The 11871-nt window shown below is 40.1% G+C and overlaps 1 protein-coding gene across 10 annotated transcripts in view; it reads right to left on the reverse strand.

Moving 5' to 3' along the window:
• The window catches only part of abcc9 (ATP-binding cassette, sub-family C (CFTR/MRP), member 9), a 61510-nt gene that overhangs the window by 39498 nt on the left and 10141 nt on the right, over positions 1–11871 (reverse strand). For all 10 annotated transcript variants that reach the window (XR_004797286.1, XR_004797292.1, XR_004797287.1 and 7 more), the window contains 8 exons: positions 10125–10289; positions 9137–9292; positions 8905–9039; positions 8581–8743; positions 8438–8478; positions 7584–7726; positions 7160–7268; positions 3545–3652 (listed from right to left, as the gene is read on the reverse strand). Coding sequence is in view for 4 of the 10 variants with exons in the window: in XM_035676356.1 (XP_035532249.1) it covers positions 3545–3652; positions 7160–7268; positions 7584–7726; positions 8438–8478; positions 8581–8743; positions 8905–9039; positions 9137–9292; positions 10125–10289 (1020 nt within the window). In the remaining 6 variants the exon portion in view is untranslated. The remainder of the gene's footprint in view (positions 1–3544; positions 3653–7159; positions 7269–7583; positions 7727–8437; positions 8479–8580; positions 8744–8904; positions 9040–9136; positions 9293–10124; positions 10290–11871) is intronic.

The following is an 11871-nucleotide window of genomic DNA, read 5'->3' on the forward strand; positions in this document are numbered from 1 at the left end:
CCCCACCCCCACTTCCCCGAGCCTTTCCTCCACTGTTCCTTTCTCCCCACGACACAGATCCTCAAAGGCATCTTAGAGATAAAAACATCTTTGTTCCTTTGTAAGCAAATATTCAATAGGAACTCAATTCAGTTTGTCTCAGTGGTTCAGACACTAGGGGTATCTCCTCAGATGTTTCCGGTTTATCTTAAGATATATAAGCTTCCTGAGCACAGGTAGCTGTTATTGGTTTGATTTTCTTACACTGAGTGATTAAGTAATGACTAAAAACGATAGCCAGGCATCTGCATCCTACTCAAATCAAGTGATTCGGATGTCGTAAATCACAGACTGGTGTCACGGCTGCTGAGAAAGAAACAATAAAAGCAGGATGAGATACAAAAATGGAAAAACAAAATCAGATACTATCAGAAAGAGAACAGGGGAGGGAAGGAAAATGGAAGTGGAGAGGAGATACGGAAGACGGGGAGTGAAACATGAAAATAAAGAAACATGGGTTTCACTGTGGTACATTCAAAGAACGGTTAAATGTAAGAAGCTGCAGGAAGAGTTGTGTTCACAAGCTACTTGTAATGCCACATGGTTGAGGTCAACATGTGAAACAAACTCAAACAAAATCAAACCTATATCATCAATATTAAGACTTATATCCTTACAATTAATGGGGAACAACACCCAGTTTAATCCTCAATGTTACATCTGTACCCGAAGTTGGCTGTGAAGTTGCACAACTTCATCCTAAAAACGTCAGAAAGCTGATGAATTAGAGATAAAATCCGCCCTTGGTCCACAGTTTAACTGATTTTATGAGGCCTCTGGCTCAGTAGTTGACTTACTGTAGCTATAAAATAAAGCATGAACCATTATCTATAACTACATTAGATGCAAGACATCCAATAAATCCATGTTGGGAGAAATTTAGTACCATGACTTTTCATGACCACTGGAAAACACGCGTAGCAGCTTTATTTGCTGCCAGTAACACACTATATGCAATTTCAGGGTCGGACCTTTCCTGTTCCAAGAAGGCGACGCCGTTGTGCACAAAGCCAGGACGAGAAAGAAATGTCTTTCCCAGTTTGGTGTGGAAGAAATTCAGGGTTCCCACTCTTTTCATTTTTCTATAATAGTTTTTCTTGACAATACAGGACAGCAAGTGCTCACAACCAGTGGTCAGCCGTAGGTGGTCAGCGTTTATGGGACATTAGCGAATTAGTTTATACAATTTTCCTCTAACCAAAACATGAATTTGGCCACAGCCCATAAATAACAATTCAAATCAAGGAGAAAATTTGTTTATTTTACAGAAAATCATGGGAGCAGAAATGAAAAAAAAAAGAAGATATTTGGTCATTTTCATCAATTCCCAGGTGTTTTCACGACTGGAAATGGATTTCCAAGTTTTCAAGGTTTCCAGGACGGGTGGGAACCCTGAACTTAAATGACCTGCACACAGACCTGAGCTCAAACCCATCCAACAGCACTCTTCGCTGAAGGACAGGTATATGGTCCTCTGCCTCCGCTGTCTCCAAATCCACAACTCCATTTGATTGCATAATGAGCAAATGCACCGTGTTTAACTAAGGAGGTAAGCACTACTGTGTGTGCAGAGTGTACGCATCTTACTATCTGAACAATACAATTTAAATAGCAGAAAACTACAGCAGGAAAATGTCTTTAGACCAGGTTTTTAATGGTCAATCTCTCTCTTCGGCCTCAAGATACAAATGCGCTAAAACGCACATAACCATATCCCATTTTAAGATTTAAGTACATTTGCTTTACAACGTACACGTGGATGTAAGCAATGATACTGCAATCGGTGCAAGATAGGGCCCTCAGTGTATTCCACTGCTCTCTCTATCTCTCTCTCATTAATTAGCGGACCACCGTCTGGTCGGTAGCGTCACTCCGCAGGGATGAGGCCGGAAGAGCAGCCTTCACAGAGGGGCTGAGAAAATGTTGGACACATCCACAAGGCCCTTTAAGGGGCAACAAATTCTCGTGTGAATCCTACACTTCCTGAGAGCACACACACACACACGTCACATGTATGATTCCACGCACCCACAAATGACCCATGTACAAACAGTGAAGATGTGAACCAGCTGTTGATAGAGATAAATAGATGAAGGTATTAGGGAGCAGTTCCGTCGTGTCTCTGTATGTGTGAGTGCTAATGACCTCCTCATATGGAGGATGCAAGAGCTTGTGTTATAATAAATACAGAAATATCAGTAGAACAAAGCATCTGTGCTTACATATAATTAAAGGTGTAATTAAAGGAAAAGCTGATATTGTCCATCCTCTAGGTGTGCACAGTTGTCAAGGAAAGCCATGGCACCCTGTCCATGTTTTTACGTTCAGCTAAATAAGTTTTTTGTGTGATAATCATTTAAAAAAGGAAGAAAACAACCACTGTGTTTGTTTTTTTACCTTATTTTTTTGGGGGGTAGAGGGGACTACAGTCTCTGCTCCCGCTGCGTTTGGATAAATCTGCTATTCTTTGTTTAAAATTAGTAATAATATTTATATCTTGCTTTTACATTCTCATGTTTTTTTCTTCTGATAAATCCTCCCCTCCTCTATCTCCATTTCTATGAAAACAGGCAACCCATTCCTCCGTACCTAAACTTGTCTATCCCCAAAGGTCTCCTTACACGTAATCGCTAAGAGGGGAGCGCACAAGTGCCAGGCGGCGGTCTGGAAAGCTGAGTTCATCGTTCCTGAATGCGTCTGCCTCTAATCCCCTGCCTCAGTGTCTCACATAGAAAAGCCTCTTGGAAGTGAATCAGTCTCAAATCAAGACGAAGGTTTCTGAAACATGTTTGGAGCTCTTTAAGAAATGGTTAAGAAATCCAGGACATTTGCCAGGACATTCTCTACAGTTTTTCTTGACAGTACAAGACAGTACTTGCTCACTTGACTTGACTGTTCTCCCCACAGCTGATGTTTCCATTTTCTGGGGTTTGATTATTACAAACACAATGATTATTGACCTGAACAGAAGGTAACCATAACTGGTAACACCTGTGTTTACCCTACTACTTCATGTCAAAATGGCTGCTGTGAAAAANNTGTGAAAAAGGTCTACTGACTAAAGTTTTCTTCTAACCGTAATATTAATTTGGCGGCATCACAATTATTTAACAAATAAAATTAAAAATATCCAGGTGAACATATATTATTTATGACACATTTGTTCATTCTAATCAATTTGTAGGTGTTTCCATGACTGGAAAACTCATATCTAAATTTCCAGGTTTTCCAGGACATGTGGGATCCCTGATGTTAAATAAATACACTTTCTTTCTGGGAAGTCCTTCAGTCCTGTAAGACCTCTCCATTTCTGCTGAGAAGACCACAGAACGCCCTGTTTATGGTGCAATACCGCTGGCAGTTTCTTTTACGTGTAAGTCTAAAACCATATATCTGTTGAACTGTTAACCTTGGCCTCTGGTAGTTATGTCCCTGGTGTCTTTGAGAGTTCATACTTTTCTCTTTCCTTCAACCCTTCCCCAACATGTGAACTTGCAACCCTGACCTTTACAGCCACATCCTCTGTCTCCGTGGGTCTCATCTGTCGCCTGGTCGGCTGCTCGTAGTTGTCCATCTGGTAGCGCATTGGCTTCTTCCTGTTATGGGCTTTGGTCTTGAGGGGGATTTTGAAAGAGAGACAGATCTGAAGTTAGTATTAGCTAATAAACTCAAGACTTTCCTGCATCCGCTTTGGTTCCTTGGGGAGAAGAGGAACAAGCGCGGGGGTTCCCTCTGATACAAGCCTAGAGGACGTTGGCCCAGAGGGTTCAATCCCACTGCTAGCGTCTTATCCTCCTCTCATCCAGACACACTATACATACAAACATACTGTACATCAGTGCCTTTGTACTTCATGTGGAGTCCTGTTATCTTCTACAACTGACTTCAGTGTGCAACATAATTTGCACCCCAACATCAGCAATTTGTTGTATAAGTAGCAAGGCTGAAGGTTGCTCTGGATATGTCACGTAGCATCGAGTCACTTGCCACAAGCGATCAGACGCCTGAAGCTTACATCTGAGGGAAGCAGTCAGGGAACAGTAGGCAGGAAGTGCAGGGGGAGATGTAATGAAACTGCTGCTATTATGGGGCAGTGGTGCATGTTAAGGCTGGAAAACAGAAGACAGTGGAGCATCCTGACGAGCTAGTGCACATTAAGGCTGCATGATATGGTAAAAAAAGGTGTTGGTTTGCATAGAAAACAACAGGCAGTGGTACGCAGCATTGCAGCCACTCTAGAGAAACAAACAGCAAGTTGATGATTCAGGGTTTATAATATTAAATAAAATACACAGCATTCATCCTCTGGGGAGCATGAATATTCTTCCAGACAGCCATTTTTTTACATTATCCTGTTTAAAATTATCTAAAATAACAACTATAATAGCTAGAGCATTGTGCACTTAGCGACGGCACTAGCTGACTGGCTGTGGGTGGAGAAGTGCGGCTAAAAAATCAAAGTAAAAATGAGCATATCTCAAAAACTAAAATATTTACATAGTTCAAATAACTTCGTGTCCAGAAATATTTAGTTTCATGTTTCTACATTTAGAAATCACTATGTTTCATTGTCAGTGACCAAAGTGCTGTCATGGGAACATTTTCATCTGACACAAGGAGCCAGATGAAACCTCAGTGAGTCAACAAAATCCAAAGGAATCATTCTCTGGAGAGCATGAATACTGATGTTCATATATATACACTGGAATCACCAGGCCTCAATGAAGGAGAGGCAAAAATCTGATTTATTAAACAGTTTTTCAACCTGCAGTAAATCCAGTACATGTCATCTTCTACATTCGCTGTTAACACCCTGTCTGCAATGGCCCTTTCTTTGGAAAAGTCTACAGGAAGTGGTGAAGTATTGATAGCTGAGCGGAGGATATTGTGCAGAAACTCAAGCAGAAAGAAGAAAATTCACATTACTTGCTACAGTGTTTGATTGATTTAGTAATCTTGCGGAAAAGAACAGTATAATAAAACCGCAACAGTGGCCAAACTTTAAAAAATGAGAAATTACCACTTTACCACTTGAGTGAGTTTGTAATGGCATCATAAAAGGGACATAAAGCAGCTGCTACAAAATGGCTGCAAATGGGGCTTTCACATTAAGTAATAAAATAATGAAAATGACAACCAAAAAAACTTAAACCCAATATTAATGTTTGCATTTAAGTAGATTACACAGCTCTAAAACCAACACTGTTGAATGCAGCTACTGAAGAATATATTCAATTATAAAATAAAGGAATATGTTGTGTTTACAATCCTATTTGAAAACCATTAAACCTCTAAAGAGTTCTGTGAGTCACTCGGCTTCGTGTTCTGACCATTTTAGACACAAACAGTGTTAATCCCACTGCAACATAATAGTCACCATGTGACTGAAACCTCAGACAGACACAAGATTAAAGTCTGGGCTGCAGTTCACTGGGTGGTGATGGTCTGTTAAACCCCCCTCCACACACACTCAACAAAACATAACAATTAGTCCTGAGGAATTAATATGACATATAATACGAGTAAAGCAACATTTGATGTGAATATCACTCGATATTAACCCGTATGTTCTACGCTCACAACCTAAGGACAACAATGGCTAGCTGCAGGCAGAAAGAACATACGGATAGACGTCTTAACTAACTACTGCCACTCTGCTCAGTAACGTTTACTTGATTTTGTGTTCTGTGTTATACTGCAGCAATGTGACGAGCCAATCACAGCCCATTCTGAACCAAAATGGCACATTGTTTTTGAAATTCAAGTAAAATTGTGTGACATTTGAACACTACGATTCGACAAATGTCTGCATTGGCAGAGTCAGTGCAGTCATATAGTATTGTAGACCTTTAGGAGGGATCAGTTTGACTTCTTTAAATTCAGAATTGGTTTGATGAGCACTAAAGGAACTGGATGTTTCTTGACTTGTGCACAGCTTTTAGAATTTTTTTTTATAGTAAACCAACTGTCTCTCTCAACGTCTTTTTTTATTACTCTAATATAGATAAACGTCTTTTTAAACAATGCTGACTGGGTTTCCTTTTTCTCATTTCTCAAAATTAATTTGCACGACCTCGAGGACCTGCTGCTAGTCACAATAACCGTGCGTCATTGCTCATCCTCACTGTCTAAATACGTGAATATTCCTCGGAGGATCTGGTCCTTGCTCATTAGTATCTTGTCCCAGAAGGACTGAGGGCTGACGTTATACAACGTCCCTCAACATCCTGCTAGAGCAACCTGACACGAGTTACCTGCAGTAACATGGAAGGAATGTGTGCTGGTCGTCTGGCTCGCCACATTGATCCAAACCCTGTCCACGAGGAAGCTCAAGCTGTTTAACTCAGCACATTAAAGCGATTTCTTGGCACCTTTAGTGTGCTTTGATAACGCCATCTGTTTTAAATACAGGATAAATGTTTGGATTCGTTTTTTACAGTTTTAACCAGCAGTCAGTTGATGTGACGCCTGTGTGAACTGCCTCAGATCTAAATTGAGGACAGTAAAAAGAAGAAAACTTGCAACAATCATTGACTTCAGGAGATGTTTGCTGCTTTTTCAAAGTAAGTTTGACTTCCTGATTGCAGAGAAAATGTCCCCAATGAACACAACAGACACCAGTTCAAACAAGTGGTCTTAATTATATAATACACTAAAGGAAAATGTCCTTTTTCGACTACCTGGGTGTTATTTTTTTGATCAGTTATGGTTGCATTTTATTAATACATTTTTGGAGTTCTTCAAAAAAAGCAATGACGCTTTGAAAAAGTCCCAAGTTTAAAGTGTCTGATGTCAACATCCTTTCATTTTTCAGAGACATTTGGAGACCTCCCATACATTATAGCATAAGATTTATGTAGCTTTGACCTGCTAACTGGTCGATTGTCTCTCTAAAATACAAAAGAGGTGTTTTAGATAATTTGGTTACAATAAAAAACCGTTTGACCCTTTGCTGACTGCTGTGTCCAGCTTTGCTGTTGCATCTGCAGATATCAGCTCTGAAAGTGGTGGCTAAATCAACAAAAATACAATCCAGACTGTTAGATAAAGACAGTTTCTCTGTAAAATCTTGCTATTAAATATAAACTGAGTTCAGTTTTATTTATATATCAACACTCACCATTCCCGGGTTTTTTTTTCCAGCTTCGAACGAAACCGTCATGTCTCCATTTCTCCAGCTGTCGTCTTCAATTTCGTCACTCTGAAGGAACTCACCAAGCTTCTGGACACTGTGAACACACACACACACACAGACACACACACATATGCACACATTCAATCCAGGAATAAGTGTGATTGTGACGATAACCAATACCAGTAATCTCTCAGGAGTTTAGAGTTTCTCTTCACTGCTGTCAGGTTTCCTCCATGTTCCTTTAATTAGATTTACCACTGGAACCACATCCAGTTTGTGACACAGCATCTCCAGTTTGTCTTCCTTGTTTAGTCACATCCCCCTCTTTCTCAGCCAGTAACAGTCGATCTCTTCACAATCAAACTAAACACAACATAAAGCACTGTTGTACGCTATCACAGACACTTACCTGACCAGAGCCTTGACAGCAAATCTGACAACGGTGGAGAGCAGGAAGAGAGGGGTGACCAGGATGTGGAACAACGCTAGAGCTGCGAAGGCCTCAGAAGGACTGGGACCGCTTTTATTGAGGAAGTGATGCATCACGAACGTCTATGAGACAAGATTCTTTAAATGTTACCATTTAAAAACCACTTATTCTGCAGTTAGTGTGCTCTCCCTCGGTTTCTCAGATCTTTGGCTGCAGTTACTGCGGCTTCAAAGTCTGTAAATCCTGTATTCTAGACAATTTCAGGACAATGTAGGGAATTAAAACATGTTATCCACTGGGAACTCTTACTGACTTCATCTGTGTATTATTAGCTAAACTGATTGTTGTAGATCGTAACAATAGTTCGGATATTACAGCGCTAGCTAGCTAGACAGGACAAGGTATTACTGTTCAAAATAAATGCATCATAGGTTAAACCTCACAAAATAATACTTAAATTCGTCATTACTCTTCACTTTTTACACATGAAACAATAAGAAATACAAATTAGATTTAGTTTTTTTTTTACTGCACTCTGCCTTTGCACTACTTATATATCTGTTTATGGTGACACAGAGACAGAGTACAGTATCTCCAGTTTTGGGTGAATAGGTTGGAGAATACATATTTAATACGCAGTTCTACCTAAAAACGCATTTGGCTGGACAGTCAAAAAAAAATTATTTTGGTTTTATTTACTGCAGTTAACCTTTGTAGGGCAGTGTTGATATTGACAATTCATATTATGGTTGAAGAAAAAGAAAAAACGTTTTAAACAGTTATAAATTCATAAATTATTGCCTTCATTGCAGTATGCGGTAAAATTGTCTTACCGCGAGAACGGCAGCAATGGGAATAGCGGCATTCATGAAAACTGCAAAGAAAGAGTAAACTTTAAGTAGAAAACAGTCATATGAAGTAAAATCTGTAATCACACGCAAATGCAATCGTTTAAACTCAGTTGTTTTCATCTTACTGGACATAGATGTGTAGAAAGCGAAGGTCTTGAGGCTGGTGAGCTCCTTTCCTCTGGTCTCCTCCACGCTATCACAGAAGATGTTCTCCCAGGCATACAGCTTCAGCAGCTTGATGCCCTTTAAGATCTCTGAGGTTTTTTTCAGTCGATCTGTAGAGTGTTCCTGACAGAGACAACAGAGGATAAAACGTGTGTTAATCTATCCCATATTCAACAAACACTACGGGGCTAAATTGTTACCAACCGCTGTAAAATAATGGATTTACTTAATGACAATCAGTTAAAAGTCTGCATGGAATATGGTTACACAAGTATCCTGCTTACTAGTGAGCTTTTTTGTGTGTCCGCCAGCTTTGTAGCTATGAGGTACTGGACTGGTGCCAGCAGGACTATGACAGATGCTCCAACCAGGGCACTCCAACCCAGCAAGTAGTAGAGCAGGATCACTCCCATTACGATCTGCAAAGAAACAAAACACAAGAAGTCTTCACTGACGCCTCGCTTCATGAGATTAAATATGTCCAGAAATGTGTGAAGGTTCCCATTCAGCCCTTACCTGTACAGGCATGGCCCACAGGTTGGGGCAGAGGAAGAGGAACCACATCAGCTGATTGGTCTCTATAGCCACCAGGTTGTTGATCTGCCCCAGCGTCATCTCCCCCATAGACATGTTGGAGGTGGACAGACGCAGGATTTTGTTGTAAATCATCGCCTAGTTAATGAGACAGAGATGTAAGATTAGCTTTAACGCTGAGCACAAACACTGCAGTCCTGTTTGAATTAATGAAAGGGCACTGCTGTCTGTCTGAATGCGCCTCTGGAGGAATCAAATACTTTAACAAACACCTTGATACAGAGCGAACAACGAAGCGGTAAGAACTGTAACCAGGGTCGGAAGTTTACTTTTTGGCAAATCAAATTGAACCAAAGCGAACACACAGAGTGGAAAGCTAGCGTACCTTAAGGAGATATTCGCTGAATTTGAGAAAGAAAATTTGTATTTGATTAGAATCACATCACATAGAATCGCTTACCCTACCTTTAATGCAGTGGTTTCTATTATTACATTCAGTAGTAGTAGCAAGTGTAGCATCCTGGGTTTGAGTGACGAGTCCCATGGTTTAAATACCAGAGGCTTTTCTGCCCCGACTGAGTGATTCATTTAAATAAATTTATGACTGACACAGCTGAATTATGTAGAAATATGCTCTGCATGTTTTGATAACATTTCACTGGTTATTTACTTCAGATCTCTCAAGTTGCTCTGTGTGTCTTCAAAAGTCAGTTTGGATGGTTTGTAAGTTTCATACTGCAGAACACAAGCCGCTATAAAACCTCTGTGTAGCTGTAAACTCGCAGCATTTTAAATGATCTGCTGTCAGCTCAGGTGGATATTGTTTGCATGAGGGTGAAATAAATCTGTATCAGCGAAACCAAACGTTGGATTCTGAAGCATAAGGGAGATGACTCACGCGGGCCTTTAAAAAGCGACACCTCGTGTGGAAACAAAGCATCCAATTACATTTCCGTGACGTTTCACTCACCAGAAGGGCTCCCCGCAGGTTGATGCCTGTTTCTATGGTGACATAGTACGAGGCCTGCAGGAAGGTCCTCTGCAGGATTAGAGCCAGGAAGAGAAGCACAGCCAGGACTGAAGTGTTCTGCAGCAGCTCAGTCGAAGACATGAAGTACACACCGAAATAGGTCTCCTACAACGAAGGACACACGCTTGAGATACAACTTTAACATGAAGTTCTTCTCAAAAGGTTCCACACTGTAAAACTGTTATTATTTGACCAGTTTAACAAGAACTTGCATAAGAAATGTGACATCTTTTGCCTCTTTCAACTTCAAAATGTGGTGGATGGTATGTAGATATATTCATTTCTGTCATTTTTTTCAATGGTTTAAATATTTATTTTTTAAATTTAAGTTCAAAATCCAGTTTTGAAAGAAAATAAACACATAAAGTTGTTTGTGACCATCTGAGAAGATAAATATGAGATGTTTGAGAAGTTAGAGTGATACATTTTGACTGATTGAACTGCTTTTAAAAGAAACTGCAAAATATTTGCAGTATATATTTGTAGCTGTATATATTGATAAATCTGTTCTGCTGTTAAATACAGAAACAACACAATGTCAGAACAGGATGATCAATAATATGTTAAATTTACGAACAGCGTCACCATCACATACCGTAGAAGTTGTGGTCACAGTTCTTCGTATTTGGGAAATAAGCTCAACTTAGTATAAAGCCTGGAATTAGAGGGAACTATCTGGCACTCTCAAGGCATTTTTTAACTGATCCACTTCGGCAGAATTAAACTTTATTGACTCAATCGGATCCTTAGTTTTAACTCCACCACTGCCACTGGCGGTGGAGCATGACAGAAGCAGATGATGTTGATCGACTATATCCAGGCTGAAGCTACGGTTCCAAATTGTTCAAAAGTTTGAAATCACCCGCCACAAAAGACATCAATAAATGGAAGTTTTAATAATTTAATTATTCTGCTTTTGGGCCCAAAACTATTTCAAATGTAAATCATAAATTTGGTGTCTGAACACTGTTTTTATCTGTGTTAAAATATCCATTATTGAAGGAAAGAAGAAAATATAACAGGTGATTCCAAACTTTTTTGACTTTCTATAAGTTTGTGAATATGCAACCACACACACACACAACCACACACACACTGCAGTAGCAAAAAGCTCAGTGTGATACTCAGCAGACCTTCCCTCTGTATTAAACTAAAGCAGAGAGTGTGAGGTGAGTGGGGAAATTTTCCACGTCACTCAGAAATGCAGCCCTGCTCTGCTCTCTATCTCTGCTGCCCGTCGTACCCACTTTACCAGGCAGGCACGGACCTGACAACAGCTCACATTCAACATCGACTGTAACAGTGTGCAGCCAAATGGACCGAATGAAAATATACAGTCATTACAAAGAGCATCTGTTCTGCCTCTCCTAACAGCTCTGTGTGTATTATGACCTTTGGAAGAAGCTGGCACGGATTTAAGAGGAGTCGATGTCTGATCGGCTCTGCCAGCGCTCCTCTCCTTCGCCAAATGGACCGTCTGTAATAGCGTCTGCTTTCTCTCTGTCTGATAGATATCTTTGTTGGGTGTTATTGTAGGGTAATACAGCTGATATCGACTGGTGCAGATCCTAATGTATCTGGATATTTGTGCAGATATATTAAATAGTGTTGAAGAGATTAGTAGGTTAACCGTTTATCCATCAACAAAACTATTATACTTTTAGTTACTTAGAAATGCTTTTCCCAG

This window comes from Morone saxatilis, unplaced genomic scaffold, assembly GCF_004916995.1.
Source record: "Morone saxatilis isolate NCDOM2014 unplaced genomic scaffold, NCSU_SB_2.0 Contig10, whole genome shotgun sequence".
In the NCBI taxonomy this organism is placed as follows: Eukaryota; Metazoa; Chordata; class Actinopteri; family Moronidae; genus Morone; species Morone saxatilis.